Raw genomic sequence first — 22,318 nt, forward strand, 5'->3', positions numbered from 1 at the left:
AACTCACCACCACTGCTCTCTGTGTCACCTGGAGCCCTGGGTAGGGCAAGAAGCTTAGAGTCATTTGCTGGCAGCCGTGGAGTCAGCCCTTTCTTGTTACAGTAAGGGAGCAGGCCCTCCTGCAGGTCCTTTTTCCGTGGCCCCATATCCCTACCTCATCTATAAGGTCCCAGAAAGCAACTAGCTAATAGAACACATCTCCTTCGTTTTGTTTGGTTGTAAACTCTATTCTCCGACTTTCCACAAGAGAACTCTCAGAACTTACATGTTCATATCAGCTTCCAAAGAGGCAAAGCCTCTCACCAGTGGAATTGCAAATTGGCCAAAACTTTTGTGTGTGGTGATGGAACCTAGGGCCTTGTACATGCCAGTTTATCACTGAGCTAAAAACCTCACCCTTAAGAAATAGAAATTTCATATACATACATTACTAAAATGCACGGCCACCCTGTGATTTTGTAGAAATGATTGCTTAGGATGAGGCTAAGCAATAAGGAAGGAGTGGTTCAGAGCAAAATCTGTAGTCAGGTCACTGTGGATGGGATATGGTCTGTGTGGGTCTTGTGCCCTGCAATGCCTTGGAATCTGACTAGGATCTCAGTTGTACGGTGACCATTTCTGTTCCTGCAGATCAAGGGCTTGGAGTGGCTGGTGTCCCTGTACAACAACAACCTGAATGGCATCCTGGCTGATGAGATGGGTTTGGGGAAAACCATCCAGACCATCGCACTCATCACGTACCTCATGGAGCACAAGCGCATCAACGGGCCCTTCCTCATCATAGTGCCTCTCTCGTAAGTGCACCTACTCCTGCTGCCTAGTCAGGCTTCCCTCGAGTGCCCTTCTGGAGTCTGCTCCAGCTGCCCTAACAGTTCCACAGCTTAAACAACAGAAATTTATGAGGACGTTTATATTGGATTGGGCCTACCCTTCGACCTCATTTTAACGTCATTACCACTAAGGACCATATCTCCTAATACAGTCACCTTTTGAGGTATTGGACATTAGAACATTCAATATATGACTGGTGAGGGCCATAAGTCAGTCCTTACCAGCCTGCCTCTGACTTCTAGGAGCTGGTGGAAGGTTCCCTGTCCATCCATCCCATGGGGCAGCTTTCACACATTGTTTTTTGTGTCTCCTTTGTGCCTACAACTCGGCAGTTGCTTACATGGGGGTTGCAGGAGACAGAAGCCTCCCATTGAAGAATAGAGTAACTGTCTGTGGCTCTGTTAAAAGCAAATGCTATTTCTACTCCCTTATTATCCAGTGCGCCCTGCCAGGGGTCCCAGAGCCCTCTTAGTCACATCCCAGTTTGTCCTACATATCACAGATGCTCAGGTATGGTTGGATCTGGGTACTCAGCAACTATGTGGGAGGGTCTGTCACTTGTCATCTCTTATCTCCCTTGTTATCTTCCTTCTAGTAGGCTGAGAGCCTGCTAGAGGTACACCCATCCCTCTTCCCAGTTTGGTACCTGCCACATAAAAGTTTTGCCATAGACCTTTTCCAGAAGCCACAGGATATCTCTTCATTGGCAAGGTGTGGTCTAACATCTGGCCCTAAACCAACCCCTGACTTGGTATGTCTACTTCATTTGGCCAGGCTTTTGCGGATTACCTGACAGGGCCCTGGAGCACAGCCCCCTAAGGCCACCCAGATGCACACAGGGTCACTTCAGCCTGAAGTCAGCACTCTCTAGGCCATCTTTGTTCTTCAAAAGCTTGACACATCTGAATCCTGGGCATGCGTCTGGGAGACTGGCTCTTGGTTTGGGTTTGTCTGGTACGACCCTTCTGTGATGCAATGTTCTGTTCAGTGCTTGGTAACTGAAGGCACAAGCTGCAAGGCAGTCCGTCACAGGCGAGGTTAACTTCAGTTTCTGGGTTATGAGGTGTCTGTGGGTTTCTCTGCTGTAAATCCATGAGTTTCTCTTTGTAACTAGTATCTTGTGGGTGGCACTCAGACTATTGGTCAATATCCCACTTCTCCTCTTTTCCCAATAATTGTAGTCACAGTGGGTGAGTGTTGCCTGAAATCATTACACAGGAGTTGCCAAATTCATAACCATATGTTTCCATCATTCCTCTCAGTGTATTAGTTGGAATTTTGCAGTTAAAAGAGCTGTCCCTCCTCTCATTTATTTGGCTGCTTAATTTTTTACAGTAGTATGGGCTCATGGATTCTGTCTTTATTTGATGCTTAAATTGTCCTGGATTTGGCCTGGGAGTCTCTTCAGCTGGTTCCTGTGTTTTTTTTACACAAGTGTGTCATTTTGTTGTAGGGTTAGGTTACAGTAGCTTTAGATTTACAGAAAAGTTGCCAGCTCCAGTGTCTCTCTCAACTGGTTTCTCCTGTTGTGGATCACATCTTCCCTTCCTCTGCCCCATTGACAGGACTGTGGAGCCAGTGCTAATACATTATTACTCATAAACAGTATTTTTCCCAGTGTCCATTTCTTTTCCAGGATCCACATTACATTTAGCTATCACCCTCCAGATCTGTGACAGTTCCTCCAACTTTCCATAGTTTTGATGACCTTGGAATTTGGGGGTTTTCTTCTGGTAGTGGGGATGGAACCTGGAGCCTAGTTCATGCTGGGCAGGCATCCTCCACTGAGCCGCACCCCTAGTCCCGTTTGGAGGACTGGTTGGGTGTTCTGTAGATGGTTCTACAGTCCTGGTCTACCTTGTGCTTTTTTTTGATTGGACACGGGCTGACTTTTAGGCAGAAGACCACAGAGGTGGAATGCCCTTCTTAACTCATCCTGTCAAAGCTACACACTGTCAGCTTGCTCTGTCACTGCTGCTTTTCAACATGACCACCTGGCTAAGGCAGGTTGATCACATGGCTTGCTATGAGGTTACTTTTTTCCCTCTACTTTCTTACTGTATTCTTTGCAAAAAAGTTCCTAAGCTCAGCCCCCACACAAGACTGTGGAATGCAGCTCCACTTTCTGACTGGTGAGGCTGTGGACATTATTTGGAATTCTCCCCCATCTTTTACTTTACTCATCATTTATTTATATCAGTAAGGACTGGTGGATATTTATACGTTGGCCTACATACCATTACTGGTATATTCTTTGGTTTCTCCATTCCTTCCAGTTTTGGCCACTGGAAGCTCAAGGACATGATTGTCTCTTTGACAGGCCCCTCATCGTGGTAGTTTGGAGGTAATCCAGGCTTATCTGTCTCTTTCCTGGCATTTGTCTGTTTTCCACGGACACAATAGCTTTATTTTATGTATTTATTTTTATGTGGTGGGAACTTCAGTGCCAGCCCTGCCCATTCTCATGGAACCCTGCTTTCTCTAGTAGCAGGATGGTGTTCGAAACCATAAGCTGGACCTTGGTGGTAGAGCACATAGCATGTGCAGAGCCCTGCATTCCATTCCCAGCACCACAAAACAAACTAACAAAACCAAGAAAAAAAAAAAAAAAAAAACAAGCTGGGTTCCAGATGTGCATGTTGATTTTGAGGTGTCATTGGTTCCAGACCCTTGGTGGACAGCACTAGGAAGTCCGAGTCTCTCTGTTACCCCTGTGCACACACAGCCTTTATCGGCTTCTCTGTCATCTTTGGCTTTGTTGAGCTAAATGCAGGTCCTGCAGCTATTTTCCACATAGCCTCATCTGCAGGGTGCATGCTAACTATCCTTCCTTGCTGACACGTCCATTCCCAGTGGCTGCCTACAGCAGTTACAGAACAGTTCATTGCTGGAGTGCAATGTGCTTTGAACCTTTTCCCTTTGTCTCAAAGCTCACAGATTGCAGTTAAAATCCATTACCAAAGTTGTTGGGGTCAGCTCCTTACCATGCTCACCTCAGTGAAGTTGTGCCCCAGGCCGACCTGTGACCTTTTTGCCCCATGCCCCACCCAGGCAAACATCCACTCTGTCCAGCATCATCTCCTCCAGGCCAGAAGAGCTATCCGTGCCCCAGGGAGTGTTTCAGTGTTGTGGTGTCTCACTGTCTCATTCTACCCATGGGGACTTGACTGCTCTCTGCCATGAACTACTTGCCTTGCCTTGGACTCTTGGTCACTCCAGCCTGCCTTCTCAGTTCCTTTCATGACAGTGGCTCTTGCCCCACGTACTGCAGATCTTGGGCTTTGGCTCTCAGTTGCTCTCTCTGTCCCTCAACTGTCTCCTGTTGCTCCTTGTTATAGAAATAGGTCTCTGACTAAACCAGGGAGGTGTTGCTGAATATAAGGGGAGTTGAAAGCCAGGTTGTCTGGGGCAGTTCTGGCAGCTCCAGAATGCTCGGGCTCCTATAGTGTTCTGCTCACTCACCCTTAGACAGTGGCTCCTGCCTGCAGGTTCCTTGCCTCATGGTTGCAAGATGGCTATACTGCCTGCACTATCTCATCTGGGTTCCTAGGCTGATAGGCAGGGCAAAGGGCAATAGTAGCTTCTGATAGCCAAACACTATCAAATGTTACCAGTCTACCTGTTCCCTACTTTCACCCCAGCAATTTGAGCTTCATCTCATTGGTGAGGACTATGCCACTCTTCTGACTGTGGCTGCTGGGGAACCTGGGAGGTATGAGTTTGTGGTGGACCCAGCACCATCCTCAGTGGCAGAGGTACTTGGAGGAAGGTCCCAAGGGAGGTTTGACCATCTCTGCTCTTCATCTGTGAGTCTTGTCTTTACAAATCACCTGGTCTAAATGTTTGAATGGCTTCCTTCTATTGCCAAAAACTCATGTCTCAGCCTTTCTCCCAGAACCCTTCTCCTGTGATCTTGGCATATCATTGCCTTCTTATTCTCCTGAGTGTGCTCCCTCCAGGGAATGATCCCTTGCCACTTCCTCCACCATGTTCCACCTGCCCCATGTCCTCCTGTATCTCCCTCTCCCTCCTGTCCTCATCCACCCTAGGTTGTCCAGGAGGAGTAGCCTCAACTTCTTGCTCCTTCCCTGTCCTTGCTGCTCCACCTTTCCCCTCCCTCTAGCATGACCAGGCTTCTGCTCATGGTCTGTATTCCATCTGTCACTGTCAGGAAATGTCAGTAGTGTCATTTGCATTGAAAGATGGTGTAAAGAACCCTCAGTGTCTCCCACCTTCCCAGGTGTCCATAGCACAATCACTATCATGGTTCCGATCTTGAGACCCTGCTCTAAGAGGCCTGTGGTTTTCCTGGCACTGGATCCCTAGTATATGGCATATTCTCAAAGGGTTAGTCTCCAAGTCTCCCATCCAGGTTCATCCTGGCTCGTTCCACTTGAGCAGGGGCTACCCCATCCCCATCACCAGTCCTTGGTGTGCTTCTGATCCTACCACCTGGGGTGCATTCTTCTTCTCTGCCCAGCTGCTTCCTTGGGACCCCAGAGGAAGGGGTCTCCGAGTGTTCCCTGACCCTCCTTCCTGCTCTCACCTGCTGTGTGACACACTCAGTTACCCTGCCAACTCTAGAGCTTTGACTACGTCAATCCTGACATTGCTGAGCAACATGGAACGTGACTGTTCCTTCCTTGTGCCATCAGGACGCTGTCAAACTGGGCATACGAATTTGACAAGTGGGCCCCCTCTGTGGTGAAGGTGTCGTACAAGGTATGTGACAGCCTGTGGAGGTTTCCTGTGACTCTGGGGGATGTGGGCAAGGGTGGGGGAGGGGAGTAGAAAACAGGCATGTCCATGCACACTAATGGTACAGGATTTTTATGGGCATTTTCTTATTTTTGCATGTATAGGATCATAATATTGCAGAATTGGGGTTGCCTGTTTGGGGGCATAAATGTATATTGTTAAAAATTAAGTTATGGACGCAAATTGTGGAATGTGGTTTTCACCTGTATACATCAAAACACAACAGTTGCATTTGCTGGAGGATTTCATGATTCTCAACTAAGCTTTGGTTAAAAACGCATTTGTATATGAGGACTGTAAATCATGGGTCAGTGGGTGACAGGGTATACAGTGTACTCAACACCTATATACAGCTCCCCTTGCTGCAGCTCCCCAGGCCCAGGCCCTTCCTCCTGTGCTGTGAGGCTCTTAGCCCATGGCAGGTTAGAAGCTTGACAGGGAGCACTTTGTGTTTGAGGACCTAGAGAAGACAGCAGCTGCTGGGTTTGAGGGGCCATGGGTAACTCTATAGGCAAGAACTTAGGGGACCATGAAGCTCATTGTGTCTAGAACATGAGCCTGGACAAAGCCCTGATGTCCATCTTAGACCCTTCCCTTGTAGGTCAGGGATTTGGAAATGAGGAATGGGGCAGGTTGATGACTAGGGAAGAGGCTGGAATGATCATAGTGTCTGTCACTACACAGAGTAGGGGCTCTAGCTTCCAGATTGGGAACCCATGAAGAGGGGTTGCTCAGCCACCAGCCATGCAGGTGATGGTGGCATGGGCAACACACAGCTCCCCAAGGGCCTCACACTGCTGTCCCCTCCCTATAATTGGTGCTCTGCACACAAGGTCAGCACCAGCTAGTGCCTTACCCAGCATCTTTGCATGCCACGTCTGGGGAGAACAGGACTCCTCCTTCTCTGTCAGGAGTGCCATCCTGGCAGCTGCTTGGGCACCCCACTCACTTGCATTGCCTGTGAGGCTGAGGTTTGTGCAACCTGTCCCCACAGGGCTCTCCAGCAGCAAGACGGGCTTTCGTCCCCCAGCTCCGCAGTGGGAAATTCAACGTCTTGCTGACAACCTATGAGTACATCATCAAAGACAAGCACATCCTGGCCAAGGTAGTGTGTTCTGCCTTAAACACACCAGGTCGGGGGCTCCCAGGCTGCTGGGGAGCTGCCACCACCCTTGTGTATCTTCCCCAAAGCCCCTTGGAAGGAACTTCTCAGTGACTCATCTGTACTCACATAAGAGGACAGCCACCCTGTGTCTGTTGGAGGTGACCACAGCTTTGCTTTTCTGACCATCTCAAGGCTAGCTGCAGGTCAGGTCCAAGGGTTGGGGCTGTCCACAGAACACATGAACTAGCTCTTCTCAGGGTTTTTGCCCAAAGACACTTCTCACACAGTGTCTCCTGACCTTCCTGTGTGTCCCTGTTGGGCTAAGGGTAGACTGGCCTTATCTCCCCATCTTCAGTAGCCTCAGTTTCCCCTCCCTGGGGGCCATGTACCCACCACAGACTGTGGGACAGAGCAAGGGTTCGAAGAAGTGAATGATGGCTGAGAATTCAGGCCGTGGGACTCATGGCCTGTCAGCCTTGGGCCTTTATGGTGGGGCATTTAATGGGGACTGTTGAGGCCTGGGAGCTTCTTGGGTGTTGTGACTAAAAGCAGCTCCAGCCTGGCCATTGGTGAGTTACTGAGTGTGTGCCATAGTCCCATGCCTGCTCTAGCTCCTTTCTGGGAAACTTTAGCTGAATAGGGTGTAGCAGGTCTCACTGCTGACCATCTATGTAGAGTGTGCCAAATGGAGAGTTTCTGACCCAGGAACATGGGGATATTTGCCATTTACCACACTTTTCAGTGTATGGTGGTAATGGTGGCAGTAGGGCCTTTATGTGTATTCCTAGGCTGACAGATGAGAAAATAGGCCCTGGGAATTTGGATGTCCAGTGTGCAGAATCTTGCCCCTAAGCCTATACTGTGGTGCCTCTCCCATAGGTCTCCCCTTCTGATGTCTTATAAAGCTAGGTCCATCATAAGCCCAGGAACAAGGTCCTGGAAATCCCGATTATATGTAGTGGCTGGAATTAGTGTGACTACTGAGTGCCGGATATGGGCTGTGGGAGGAGGGCTGCTATGCTCCTGGATCAGTACTGCTCTCATGTACCCTGCCCTCACACATGCCACCTTCCTCAGGTCTCACAGTATTATTTTTTTTGGTGGTGCTGAGAATTGAACCCAGGGCCTTGTGCATTCAAGGCAAGCACTCTCCCAACTGAGCTGTCTCCCCAGCCAAGCCTCACAGTCTTCTTAGGAGGCCTGCATGATTCCCATTGTAGATTGGTGGAAGCTGGACTCATTGTGGTCCACAGAGACTTTACTTGAAACACCCCAGAGCTCCTGTCTGTAGTTTCACACTATCGAGCCCTGGTCCAACAGATAGAGTCACCCACAGTCTCTGGGAAGTGACCGGGTAAAGGAGGGCTCTTGCACCAGAGCACCTTACACTCAGACCTCCCTGTACCCTTGACTGCCTTTGGAAGTATGGCCTGCTCGTTGAAATGGACCTGTCACCAACGTTGTTGCACAACCCATGCTCCAGGGGGACTTGCTGGTCAGTGAGGTGTGTTACCTGGGCATTTTCTATGTACTAAACACTAGCATATGTAATTCTTTTAGAAAACCAGAAAATTGCAACTTGCTCTTTTTCCCCAACAGTGTGTTGGAGGCTTGCCTCCCTGCCTGCACGTGCTAGAGCCTGTGTTGTGTAGCTCTTACCTAGGGGAGGGGAGGCAATGTGTGAAGCACGTTGTAGGGAGCTCTCGCCTGGAGCCTTCCTGGTCGGCGGTGACCATTGCCTCTCTGGAGCACGAGGTCTTCCAGGGCAGTCCTGCTGTCTCCTCTGATCACCCGTGCTCTGACCTGCAGATCCGCTGGAAGTACATGATCGTGGATGAAGGCCATCGCATGAAGAACCACCACTGTAAGCTGACACAGGTCCTCAACACGCACTATGTGGCCCCTCGGCGCCTGTTGCTGACAGGAACACCGCTGCAGAACAAGCTCCCTGAGCTCTGGGCACTGCTCAATTTCCTGCTGCCCACCATCTTCAAGAGCTGCAGCACTTTTGAGCAGTGGTTCAATGCTCCCTTTGCCATGACCGGGGAGAAGGTGGGTGTGCCTGGCGAGCCACATGGCAGGGTGGGAAATGGTGCCCATGGTCATCCACCCTGCCTTAGCAGCCACACCTGCATGGATCATCCTGGCTCAACTGCTCCCAGGATCAGTGTGCTTCAAGTGCCCCAGACGTACCACCACTGGGCCCTGAGGCTGGAGGAACCACAAGTGTCCCAGCAGAGACAGACAGATCAGGAGAGAAGTCCCTGGATTTATGTGGCCCTCAGATGGCCCAGCTGCAACCCCTGCACTGGGCCCTAGCACTATTCCCACCAGCCATCTTTCTGTAGATGTGTCCTGTTAACAGAAGGGCCTTTACTGGTCTCATCCTCGCAGTCCCCATTCTCTCTAGGACAGTGACCCTTCTGAAGGAGAAACCAAAACCTTCTCCAGGTCCTCATAATGAAGGAACCACTGTTCTTAGTCCCAGGACCCCTCTTCAGACTCAAGACCAGAGCCTACAGTTGCGTTTCTTGTCAAACAGAGCAGTTCTACCAAGGACTGACCAGGGATTGATAGAAGAAAAGTTTGGGCTTTCTGTGTATTTTCTTCTTATTTTTTTCTTTTTTTCAAAAAATGTCTAGCCATACCACTCTGAATGCACCTGATTCATCTGGTTGAAAAATATAACTTTTTGGCCAAGAAGCAGGCACCATGGGAAAGCAGTATTTATTTTACTGAGAGAGAACCCTCTCAGTGACATTCCCAGAATTCCCCTGGGAATTCTGTAGTTAAAGACTGTTTTGTTAGCCTCCTGTAGTGCTGTCTAGCTTTAGTTTGGATGTGCTTTTAGGCTTGCAGAAACAGTTCATACTTTCAGGGAAACCATTCAGCAGGCTGCAGCATTTTTGGTGGGAGGCATACAGAGCATGGTCCCCCAGTGCACTTGGTTCCATCGCAAGAATTCTGTGAGCAGCAGCAGATTCTTCAGTTTTACCAAGAAGGAGGGTGCCCTCCTTGCCCCTGAGGCAGGTGTGGTCCCTGCCTCGCCTCCTTTGGAGGTAACATTTGGATTCTGTTTGTTGGGATTCCAGGTGGACCTGAATGAGGAGGAAACCATCCTTATCATCCGTCGTCTTCACAAAGTGCTGCGGCCCTTCTTGCTCCGGCGGCTCAAGAAGGAAGTTGAGGCCCAATTGCCTGAGAAGGTAAGTTCTGCCTAGGAGAAGCCACATTGCAGCAGTGTGCCGTTGGCTTTCCCAGGGGTAGGTATGCTTGGGGTCCTCCCAAAGGTCCAGATCCTGGCCCTGTTCCCTCCAACTTGGGATTGGCAACTAACCTCCACTAGTAAGAGCCTTATTTCCACTTCCTGTCATTATGGATTGATGCCTACACAAGTCTTCCCTCTGTCCATAGCCGAAGGCTGTGGCCCTCCAGTTTGGGATGACTCTGGGTTCTTGGTCTCTCTCCCTGACCACACACACTCTCCCATCCCCCACACCCCAGTGAACCTTGCCCTTTATTTCCTGGCTGATTGGAGAACCCTCCAGAATGTAGCCACATTGCCCTTTCTTGCCCAGAATCTTCGTCTTTACTCAAATCTCCCTTGTCTCCCAGTCTGGGGGGCTCCTCACCATCACTCTCTTGTCCCTTAATTAGAGCTCATGTCCTGAGGTTCTGGGTGCTTCCAGTAGGGCTTGGAGACAGAGTTGGGTCCAGAAGAGGGTCAGGCACTGGGGCTGCTGCAGCTCCACTGAGCTCACCATTTGCCTACAGGTGGAATATGTCATCAAGTGCGACATGTCTGCTCTGCAGCGTGTTCTCTATCGGCACATGCAAGCTAAGGGGGTGCTACTGACAGATGGCTCCGAGAAGGACAAGAAGGTTGGCTCTGGGGTTCCCCATTCTCCATCTGGATGTTCCGGGAGGGTGGGGCAGAGGCAACCTGGTTTTCAGGGCTGGCGTATGCGCTAACCATTGTGATTCCCGCCTCCTTAGCCATGATTGTTCCTGCCAAGGCCCCACTTGGCTGTGGTCCCAAGGGCATTTAGTAGTCATGCATATAAGTACCAGTGGTCTATCTTGGGGGACACTTTAGAGACTCTGGATCCTTCCTTGGCAGTGTGGGACCCATACTAACCCCAGTAGGATTTGAATGTTCTAGTGAGCTGTTCCACCCCTTGTTACAAAGTTATTTTGGGGAAAGCATACAATGGTAAGGAGTGGGGTCAGGGGTGCACTCTCTTTCTAGGACCATCTGAGGTTCCCAGGCCCCTCCTACTATGTCCCTTGATCCTCTACCCAGTATCTCAGCCAAGATCCTAACTCCCAGTTGCTTCCCCTCCATGTTTGTCAGGCCCTTGTAGCAGTGTGTATCTTGGTTTTCTTCCCAGTCCAGAGCACCCACTCCACCACTTTGAACCTTCCCTCTACTCTAGCCTGAGGGACCCTTCTAGTGGCTCCCTGCAGTGCCCAGAACAGAGCTGGCATCACAGAGCATTTGCGTTCATTCAGTTCGATCCTCTTGGCGTCTTCCCGCCCTTAAACCCTACAGTGTGCCAGGTGGTCTTTGCATCCCCTAGTGCTACTCATGGCCTCTGAGTCTTCACACAAGCTGTCTCTGCACTCCTAGTTGCTTTGCCACAAGCCACAACCCCCAGCTTCTCAGAATCCTTCTATTCTGCATATCAGCTCCACCCTACCCCAGAGATAAGACGTGGTTTTGACCTTTTGATCTACCTCCCTAGGGCAAAGGTGGCACCAAGACTCTGATGAACACCATCATGCAGCTGAGGAAGATCTGCAACCACCCGTACATGTTCCAACACATTGAAGTGAGTCCCTATGCACCCAGCCCCAGGGACGGCAGGCCCAGCTGTACCCAGAGCTTGTTGGCAGCAGTTCCCTCCGAAGGCCCCCATTCTTATTCTGGATGGGCCTAGAGACACTGGTCTGTGCTGAGCTCCTATATCAAGCTACTTTGCTTGTCTCTGGTGACTTTTTTGAAGTTTTTAGTATTTTGAGTAGATAATGCATGTATGTCTGTCTATTGGTTTTCTTTTTGCAAATTATTTCTTTATGTATATATGTTATGCACTTTTTCTTGGTGCTGTTGAAGGTAGCTGGGACCTTGCATATGCTAAGCAATACAGCATGTGCTCACATATGGTTATTTTTAGGAACCCAAACATTTATCTGAGAGAAATAAAAGTTCTGAAATCCCTCCCACAGAGCATCCTGAGACTCCTCAGGATAAACTCTGTGAGACTTCTCTGTGGGGATGAGCCCCAGGAGTTATGCCATATCTGCTCTTTGGCATCTTGGCTTTTCCCATGTGGGGAACACAAGAGCAGTTTCCCCATTCAGTTAAGGGTGTGGACATGAACCCTTTTGGGTTTGTAGTCTTTTTGAGAGTCTAGATTCTTGTTCCTAAAATGTATACAGGTGCCCTTATTTCCTGGCTTAAAGTTCAGGGTCATTGCAGATCCCCAGTGCTCACCAAAGAGCCCCTAGGGTTCTGTTCCAGGGTAGTCTTGGGTATACACCACCCTCTTGCACTCATGTGGGTGACCAAGAATGTCATATATTACTACTTCACTTTCATGAGACCTACATGAGGGTTGGTACTTGGTGTGATAAGGCAGTGTTCGGCATCCCTGTCTTGGCCTTGGTGCTGACATGGGCCATTGCTGAGTGCTTGATATGAGGGCTCCATCCTTTTACAGCAGAGGCCTAGACCATGAGGTAGGACCAGATGGCCCATCCCTGCCCAGCACTGAACCATCTCTTATTCCATTGCAGGAGTCCTTTTCTGAGCACTTGGGGTTCACCGGTGGCATCGTCCAGGGGTGAGAAGCTTCCCAACTGTGTAGGGTGGGCTGGTTGTCCATGTGGAGGTGTTTGCTTTCTCTTTCATTTTTCTTTATTGCTGTTGTTACTTTTGTCCACTTTCCAAGGCTGAACATTTAGAAAACGTAGAGGAACCTAAAGAAAAGGATAGCAATCTTGTATACTCTGAGAGTTGACCACCATTTGCCCCAAAGGCAGAATTCCTGAGGCAGGCTGACTTCCAGACCCTACTCTGTCACCTTCATGCTCTGTGACCCTGGATAGCTTTCTTAATGTCTCTTGAGTCTATACATAATCCACTATTACAGAAATATTTCTGTCCCATGTGGATGTGTTTCCTGCAGCATCCTTTTTAAAGCACAGGCCACACTTCTGGAATTGAACCCAGGGGCACCTAAACATTGAGCCACATCCCAGGCCCTTTTTTATATTTTATTTCGAGATGGGGTCTTGCCAAGTTGCTTCAGGCCTCACTAAATTGTTGAGGCTGACTTTGAACTCGTGATCCTCCTACCTGAGCCTCCTGAGTGGCTGGGAGAACAGGCAAGTGCCACTGCATGGCTAGGCCACACTTCTTGAAGTCTCTGATATTGAACTTGGATGATCTCTAAAGTTTCACTTTTTGTAAGGAGCCTTGCTACAAGTCCCTTTTATGACCCTTGGATAATAAAGCACTCCCAGGAATAGCAACACTTAAGGAAAGGACAGAAAGTTGTTTTGTTGTGTATTTTTTTCATCACATTGCATAATGAAGTCCACACATGCTGGATCACACAGTTCCTGCCCCCCAGCTTTAGTTTCCACATCTGTAAATCTAGGGGCTGTTGACTGGAAGAAACAAGAGAAGCTTCAGTGGCCCCAGTTCAAGTCTGGCAGGGTGTGGGCACTCTCCAATGTGAGCATTTGTTCCTAAAGTTTCTTTAACAGGAAGGGAGATAAGGCCTGGTTTTCTGGGAACAGCCATAGACCCCACTTCCTGTCCCTGCCTTATTACAAATCACAATTCCTTTCATTCTCAGAGGAATCAGGTTAGATGTGGTCACCCTTCTGATATCCCCTTGCCCAAGGGTAACCTGAGTTTATTTAGTTGGGTTGAAGCAGCTTTGCTGAAACTGTGATAGGAGGTCTACTTGGGAAGACCTCTGTGTACTTGAGCCAGTGTGGGGATATGACACATGCCTGCTCTTTAAAAACGCCCAGAGGTGGCATTTTTAACGTTCTGAATGTTCTTCCCTTCCTCCTGCCATACCTTAGACTGGATCTGTACAGAGCTTCTGGTAAATTTGAGCTTCTTGATAGAATTCTTCCCAAACTCCGTGCAACCAACCATAAAGTGCTGCTGTTCTGCCAAATGACCTCCCTCATGACGATCATGGAAGATTATTTTGCATATCGTGGCTTTAAATACCTCAGGCTCGATGGTGAGTAGAAGGGAGGCTTGTTAAGGGGCTTTGTGTCCAAGGTTACCCCAGCTTTGTGCCTGGGGGTCCTCCCTCCAGTGCCACAGTGGGCCTAGCAGCACACTGAGCTCCACAGCTTGGAAATGGGAGGCCGGGCCCTGGAGGTGTCATGGCAGGATCACAAGCTGAGACTTTGAACACTGGTGATCTTTTTACTATAGCACTGGGTTCAGTGGGGGAAGGGGTGCCTGGCAGGAAGCAACAGAAATCCTTATGCTGGTAAATGCTTAAGATAAAAAGCATAACTGAAACCTCAAGTGTTAGCTTGCTTTAGGCTCAGTTGGATCCAGGTATAACAGTAATGTTGCAGGGGCTTTTCTCCAGCTCATGGCTCCACTGTCCTCTATCTTGGCTTCATCCTCAGGCTTCCCTGCAGGCTTCTCCCTACCTGCTCTGTGTCTTCAACAGAGAGGCAGCCCAGCTTTCCCCGCGGAAGTCTAGGACTGGCTGTCCTTTAGCTACTTGGAGCCACGTGATTTTCTCTAAACTTCACAGCAGCTGGGTGGCTGTGGCCCTGTCACTGGTCAGTCCTGGAGTTGGAATCAGGCTTAACTGTACCAAAATCAGGACTACTGAGGGAGGGAAGCAGATGCTGCAGGGCAAGAGCAGGAAATTCCTCCAGGAAGCTCCAGGTCTTGACCCTGTGCCCAGTGGTCCCTGTTAGACATGTCATTGTGAATATTTCTCCTTCACCTCACCTCCAGGAAGCACAACAAGGAGAACGAACTGGGAAAGCAACCTGCACAGCCTAGAGCACAGATGTCCAGCATTTGTGACTGGTCTGGAAGGCCTTGAGCAAATTCCCCACCCTATTTTGCCTGAGTAGTGAACGCGGCTTACTACAAAAATGGTCTTAGAGACCCAGGTGCAGTGGCACATGCCTATAATCCCAGCAGCTCAGGATGCTAAGGCAGGAGAATTGCCAATTCAAAGCCAACCTCAGCAGTTTAGCAAGGCACTAAGCAACTCAGTGAGACCCTGTCTCTAAATAAAATATTTTTACAAAGGGGCGCTGGGAATATAAGTCAGTGGTTAAGTACCCTGGGTTCAATCCCCAGTACCAGGAAAAAATTTTTAAAATGGGCTTAGAAACCAGCAAGATTGCTGGCACAGTGGTGCACACCTGTAATTCAGTGGCTTCAGAGACTGAGGCTGAAGGATTGTGAGTTCAGTGCCAGCCTCAGCAGCTTAGCAAGGCACTTAGCAACTCAGTAAGACCCTGTCTGTAATAAAACATTAAAAAGGTCTGTGGATGTGGCTCACTGGTTAAATGCCCCTGGCTTCAATCTCTGGTAACCCTTCAGCCCCCCCAAAAAAAACCCAGCAAGGTTAAATAGCTGTCTTTTTTCCCTTGCACAAGGTCTCATACTAGGCTCATATGCAGGGTGTGTTGTATGACAGAACACCCAAACCTTTGTGCACCTCCCTCTGCCCCAAACCCATTCTCATTGAGCATCTTTTAGAAATGTTTTTTCACGGACTACAGGCCTGTGCTTGCTGTGCCAATCCTTCTGTCCCTCTCTGGACCCTTACCCAGAACATGGCCTTCACCCCTTTTATAGAAATCTGTCTAGGGCCACCTTCACAAAATGCAAATCTGACTTATCTCCCTTGCTGCCCTGTCATCTCCTGTGAATTCCCACTGCTTTCAGACTGAAAACCAAAACCCTGGCAAAGTCCATGTGGCCAGGTCTCTTCTTACTCTGTGTTCCAACCCTCTTTCCATCTCCTTGAGGGCCAAGCCCAGGCCTCCTAAGTGCTGATCCCTGTTCCCACAGAGGACAAGTATTTCTGTTAACTTGGCCACAGTTGCATCTGTATTACCTCCTATAGTCCCAGCCACAGAGGCAGAAAGTCTATTGCAAATGCAGAGGAAGACTGGGAACTCAATGACCTCTCATGACACTGAATCTTTTACCATGAGGTTGGTGAATGTGAGGCACAAGCTGGCATCTGGGGGTCATTGGGCCCATGGCCTCATTCTCCTCTCTGTTCTGGGATGGCTGTGGTTGCATCTGGAGCCCAAGGAAGGGTGGTATGTGACAGATGCTTTGGCTACAGTGGGTACCAGGCTCTTGTGCTGGGTCTGGTGACACATGGGCCAGTTGGTAGGAAGTGTGTAATTTTCATTTTATCATCAAAATGATTCTCATTTTACCAAGGGCAATAACCTGGGTAGCTTAAGACATCCTCTGGAGGCTTATGATACCAAAGATCAATGTCCTGGGCTATTACTTGAGAGTCCCTGCTGGCTCTCTGCTTAGGGTTGCAGGAAATACAGCCAGAGGGGAAACAAGTCTCCCTTATGAGGCTTCCCTTAGGGGATTGGGATGTAGCACAGTCGTAGAGCTCTTGCCTCACATGTGCGAGGCCCTGGGTTCCATCCTCAGCATCGGACACACAAGAGTAAAGCATGTCTGATCTCGCCTATGGGATTCCCTGTGAGCCAGCAGAGCGTGTTGCAGTGGGTTCGAGGACACATGCCAGTCGTCTGGCTGTTGGCTCATTCCCATAGCCACCATCCAACCACATTGAGGACCCTTGTATATTTTTAGGGGGAGTAGTCATGACAGCATTAGCTACTGTGCCTTTTGCCACCCTATAGAGCAGAGCAGGCACTTTGAGAGGTGCCAGGGTCTGGTAGTATAGACAGCACTGACCAGGGGGGGACCTGAGCTCTGGCCCCACTGCATGTACTCCTCCCCGCAGCTCACAGTATGTGGAGATGCAGCCAGATTAGGGGACCAGTGGAGCCCGTTTTTATCTCCTAGGATGGGAGAGGTGGCATAGGGTAGTGACGTTCCGTACATTCAAGTCACTGACTAATTGTAGCGCCCACTCCTGTGGAGAGAAGATAGCTTTGGCTCTTGTGGCCTCTGGGTCATGGTTTCTGCTCTTTGGAGTTCCTCTGTGTCTCCTCCTCACCTCTGTCCCCAAGCCACCTTGCTGACCCCCTGTCTCCTGTGCCTGTCAGGAACCACAAAGGCAGAGGACCGGGGTATGCTGCTGAAAACCTTCAACGAGCCCGGCTCCGAATACTTCATTTTCCTACTCAGCACCCGGGCTGGGGGCTGGGACTGAACCTCCAGTCGGCTGACACTGTGATCATTTTCGACAGCGACTGGAATCCCCACCAGGTAAAAACTCCGGTGCCCTGGTGAGAGAGGGTCAGGAGGAGCTCCAGAAGCCCAGAGATGTTGCCCTGTCTTAGTGCCCACCAACCTCTTGACATCTGTGTGTCCCAGGAGCCACAACTAAGTCACCAGAGATCAGAATGGAAGATTTACCTTCTGTTTCTAAAAGTAGACACAGCCTTGCCCTCTGCTTAGGGAAGCAGTATGCCCCACCCCCTTTAAATTACTTAAATTAATTAAGAACAAGATGGAAGGTGCTGCAAGTCCTGTTGGTGGCAGCTGTCAGGTTATGGGGCACAGCCTTGCGGACATGTTCTGTGTGTGCACAGTTGGCCCCTGTGGATGAGTCCAGGGTAAACTCTCAGTTTCTTTGTCCCGTACTCCTTGTGGGCCTCCACACCAGTCCAATGCCTGGGCATGCTATTTTATAGGACTGCCAGTTTTAAATGAGTAAAACGTCCTCTGCCTCATTAGAAAAGTAATATGCTCTTTCTTTCGATTTTCAGTGCAGATACTGATGCAGTGTACAGGCCCTTTCCCTTCCCCACCAATCCCACTCTTTGCTGAGTGCCTACTGGCACCTGTCTGCTTGCATACGTGGTTGTGCTGATTTTAGCACAGTGACTCCCATTTGAGCATGGGCCTCTTGTGTTCAACAGCTAGTGTCCATCACCTCTCTCCAGAGGACACATCTACTCCACTATTGCATCAGCTCCTAGATGTCCCAGTATATGTGACCCCAAAACATCTTAATTCCAGCTTTGTTCCACTTACCAGCATAACCACAAGCCTCTCTCTTTCCCTCTTAGGGCACTTATGTAAAGTCCCTCCACCTAGGTCAGCCCTGAAAAGTAGGATCCCCATGCCTTTGGAGAGTCCCCTTCATATTCTGGTTGCTTCTGCCCAACTATTTATACTCCCATTGGTGGGGTCCAGGTGTGCACTCTTCCACAGCCTGGTGGCCCAAGCATGATCAGTACTTTAGTCCATTTGTTGGGTGAATGCTATGGGGTCCACCTGAGTCCTTTCCTCTGATAATCTGGCATATAGTTCCCGCCCAGATTCTGATGATGTGGCCAGTTTCCTGAACGATGGTCAGAGTGTAGGTCAGCAAGCTGACTGCAGTTAAAACCCCATTACCAAGGTTGTTAGGGTCATCTCCTTACTGTGCCTCCTTCCTTACCATGCTTCTCAATTTGAGGCGCGTGGTACTGAGGTGCCAATACACTGGGCCCAGAGACAGGGCTTCAGGGAGCCTCCTTGTTCTAAACTAGGAGTAATGATAGAAATATTTGTAGCCATGGCTACCACTTTCAGGAGCTGATGTCCCAGTTGCTGGGCCACACTCCTGACACCGCTTCCCTCATGTGTTCTGTACAGAGCCGTTGGGGCCATGTGAATTCAGAGGTTGGGCTCAGAAAGGTTATTGCCCAGGCCTAGGTTGCACAGTGGGGAATTGTGGACTTAACAATCAAACCAGACCCTACCACAGTGCTGCCGGGAGTTAGCCCCAACCCTCTTAAGTAGTGCCTCAGTTGTTATATGGCCATGCTGAGGACCTCTGGGTCTGTGACAAGGGCTGCTGGGACGTAACCCCTCGGGGGTTGTCCTCTGAAATGGTGCTGTCTTCTTGAGTATTTGTCAGGGCCCAGTAAGGTAGAAAATCACAACTGGGCTTAGGTGATGCAGGCTGGGTCATGTTCCTAAGCTCTGGCTCATGATGGACGCTACTGATGAAGGGTAGACTTGAGGTCTGGGGTGCACACGAGAACAAGGAGCCTCTGCCTCTGCACCTTCCTCCTCAGGGACTCCGCCCTCTAGTCTGGACCTGACTTGTACCTCTTCCCCAGGACCTGCAAGCGCAGGACCGAGCCCACCGCATTGGACAGCAGAACGAGGTGCGCGTGCTCCGCCTCTGCACGGTCAACAGCGTGGAGGAGAAGATCCTGGCTGCGGCCAAGTATAAGCTCAACGTCGACCAGAAGGTGATCCAGGCAGGCATGTTTGACCAGAAGTCATCCAGCCACGAGCGGCGCGCATTCCTGCAGGCCATCTTGGAGCACGAGGAGCAGGACGAGGTGAGCACAGCACCAGCCCCGACCCTGACCCTCCCTCCCTCCCCAGCGTGAGTGGTGGACGCATGAGCGGCTTTCATTTTTGTTTTTGTACCTTTTTTTGCACTCTTATTTTTTTTGCATCCCTTTGGAGTAAAGGGAGTGTGGGCTGAGCGGAAAGAGGATGAGTACTTGCTTTCCCTTTGAAGTGGTTTTTTTTTTCTAAACTGCTGGTGACAGACGCCGGATTGACAGCCCTGGAGACTGAAGTCCTCTATTTATCCACAGAGCAGACACTGCAGCACGGGCAGCGGCAGTGCCAGCTTCGCCCACACTGCCCCTCCGCCAGCGGGCGTCAACCCCGACTTGGAGGAGCCACCTCTAAAGGTGAGAGGGGTAGTTCAGTCTCCACGCCCATCCAGTCCTCGGCTTCTCAGCTGGGACGGCCAGCAAGGGCCCTGATCCCACCAAGCGTGCGTGTGCGTGTGCGTGTGTGTGCCTCTCGCTGCCGTGTGGGTCCCCATCCACCGCAGCCGGACTGGGACCACCAGCTCATTTCCCACGGATCGCCGCCGCTCGCCTCCGAGCCTGGCCGCCGCCCAGCCCAGCCCCTCCACAGCCAGACTAAAGATTTGCAATCTTGTAGGAAGAAGATGAGGTGCCCGATGATGAGACTGTCAACCAAATGATTGCCCGGCACGAAGAGGAGTTCGACCTGTTCATGGTGAGCACCGCATGCTGCCACTAGGGGGCCTGTGTGCCCACCCTGCCAACACCAAAAACTGTGCAGAAAGCTTCAGTGATGTGGTCCATGCCTGTAAGCTAGCTATGTGGGACACTGAGGCAGAGGGTCACAAGTTCCAGGCCAGCCTGTCTCACATTAAAATATTAAAAGGGCTGGAATGTAATACAGTGGTAGAGTGTCCTTGGGTTCACCCCCTAGTAAACTCAGTGACAGTGGTGGTTTCCCCAGCAACAAATGGAGCTGGGGACATCTCTCCATGTAGCCTGCACATGACTCCAGCTGACCCATCCTTGTTCATCCTTGATCTCCCAAGCCAGGCGCACACTGGCCTCCATTCTCTGTGACCCTCAAGACCTGCCTGTCATGCTAAATGCCTATCCTGAGTCTGCTTGCGACAGCGATTGAGGGCTCTGCTCCCTTTCAGAAGGAGCCAGACCATCCAGGCCTCGGGACTCCAGGGCCTCCATGCAGTCCGCAGCACCAGGGTGAGGGGTGGAATTGGAGTAGAGGGTCGTCTGGCGGCAGCAGGCCCTGTCTCCCACCCAGGCTGTGGTGAGCTGCCACCCCTGTTGCCCCTTTCCCTCCCATCTGTGTCCCCTCACTCCCATCTTCTCCAGACCCCTTTAGCAGGGTCGGTTGTATAGTCAGAGCAGTCTGCCCTGCAGTCCAGAGCTGTCCTGTAACCAAGTGCCAGTGATGTTCCCCGTGGCCTCTGTAGCCTTGATGTGCCCAACCGGAGCTCTCCCCTTTGCTGATAACTCCCTTTGTCCCCCTCTTTCCCTCTCCCCTTCCCTCTCCCTTCCTCTGCTCTTCCTCCCCCCTCCCCCGTTTTGCTTCTCTCCCTTCCCTCCTCCTTCTGCCTGCACACTGTAGCGCATGGACCTGGACCGCCGGCGCGAGGAGGCCCGCAACCCTAAGCGGAAGCCACGCCTGATGGAGGAGGATGAGCTCCCATCCTGGATCATAAAGGATGACGCCGAGGTGAGCGGCTGACCTGTGAGGAGGAGGAGGAGAAGATGTTTGGCCGCGGCTCCCGCCAACGCAAGGAGGTGACTACAGCGATTCCCTGACAGAGAAGCAGTGGCTCAAGGTACATGCTGGAGAGGGCCATGCCTTTCCCAGGCTGGCTCTGGGCAGGGCTTGTAGAGCGGAGGCGCAAGCCACCAGGATGCATCCTGAGTCCAAAACCCAGGAGACACCTTCCAGGGTTGTTGGCTTCATTAATGGCAAAGGGCCTCTGAGTGTGAGGGTTTACGTCTTCGTGAGGTTAAAGAATGATGCCAAGGTGGTATGTTCCAAGCATCTGTGCTAGAGAAAGCACAGTGATAAATCAGTCGGCAGGCGCCCTGGAGGGGGTCGGGGTGCCAACTCGGGGCAGCAACAGGCAGCTCCACGTCAGGCACGTCACCACACAGAGCTTGCCTCTTCCCTGGCTCTGAGGAAGGAGAAGATCATAAGCCCGAGGTCTGCTCTGCTGAGCTGTCTGGCACTGCCTGAGGCCATTGCTGCTTGTGGAGATGACATGAGTCCCTCATTTCAGCAGATGGCACCTGTCCCTGCAGCAGCAGCTACAAATGGCTGAGTCAGGGTTTTGGGTTCTGCTGAGGTGGCCTCCCCCAGTCTGGGGCACACTGTGCCAGGTGACTGGCGTCAGTCAATACTTAGGGAGACAGATCAGATCCTTCCCACTTCAGGGGCTCTGATGGGTAGAAGTGATGACTTAGTGCCCAGCTAGCCCTGGAATTGCATCTGGGCTGGGCCATGCTGAGCACCACACCCAGCGGTGAGCCATGAGGCCCTACAGTGTGGCCAGCCACAGCTCCTTCCGGGAGCTCAGAACATCAGACTTGTGAGCTGCCCACTGTGCTCTGCACTCTGGGGGCTGTGGAGAACACCCCAGCAAGCTGGGCAAAACTTACAGTGTACTGTTTGCTTCCCAGAGTGCTCTAGGGCCAAGAAGGGAATCCCCAAGAAAAGGGGTATAGTCCAAACACAGACCTATGTGGCAGCCCTTTGTGTGTGTGTTTTTTTGTTTTTTGTTTTTTTTGTTTTTGTTTTTTATAAATTTCTTCTTTATTTCTTTACTCTTTTCTAATTTTTTGTTTTTAGTTGTAGATGGACACAATACCTATATTTTATTTGTCTATTTTTATGTGGTGCTGAGGATCGAACCCAGGGCCTCACACATGCTAGGCGAGTGCTCTGCCGTTGAGCCACAACCCAAGCCCTTGTATCTTTTAAATTTAAAATTAGACCACCTGTTGATGTTTTGTGTTGTGAGATGTAATTTACGTACCATACAAATTGCCATCTCAATATGTCTGATTCAGTAATTTCTATATATTCCCAGAGTTCCACAGCCATTATCACAATCAGCATTAGAA

The 22,318-nt window shown here is 50.5% G+C and overlaps 1 protein-coding gene across 1 annotated transcript in view; it reads left to right on the forward strand.

The window, feature by feature from the left end:
* Smarca4 (SWI/SNF related, matrix associated, actin dependent regulator of chromatin, subfamily a, member 4) overlaps positions 1–22,318 on the forward strand; it is an 85,931-nt gene that overhangs the window by 41,130 nt on the left and 22,483 nt on the right. Inside the window, 17 exon segments of the mRNA XM_047530230.1 lie at positions 631–794; positions 5,487–5,553; positions 6,584–6,694; positions 8,504–8,746; positions 9,787–9,900; positions 10,469–10,576; positions 11,440–11,526; positions 12,494–12,540; positions 13,796–13,962; positions 16,976–17,071; positions 17,074–17,138; positions 18,986–19,213; positions 19,478–19,576; positions 19,836–19,913; positions 20,808–20,913; positions 20,916–20,981; positions 20,984–21,024. Of these exon segments, the coding sequence (XP_047386186.1) occupies positions 631–794; positions 5,487–5,553; positions 6,584–6,694; positions 8,504–8,746; positions 9,787–9,900; positions 10,469–10,576; positions 11,440–11,526; positions 12,494–12,540; positions 13,796–13,962; positions 16,976–17,071; positions 17,074–17,138; positions 18,986–19,213; positions 19,478–19,576; positions 19,836–19,913; positions 20,808–20,913; positions 20,916–20,981; positions 20,984–21,024 (1,887 nt within the window).

The sequence above is a fragment of the Sciurus carolinensis genome, chromosome 17 (assembly GCF_902686445.1).
Source record: "Sciurus carolinensis chromosome 17, mSciCar1.2, whole genome shotgun sequence".
Taxonomy (NCBI): domain Eukaryota; kingdom Metazoa; phylum Chordata; class Mammalia; order Rodentia; family Sciuridae; genus Sciurus; species Sciurus carolinensis.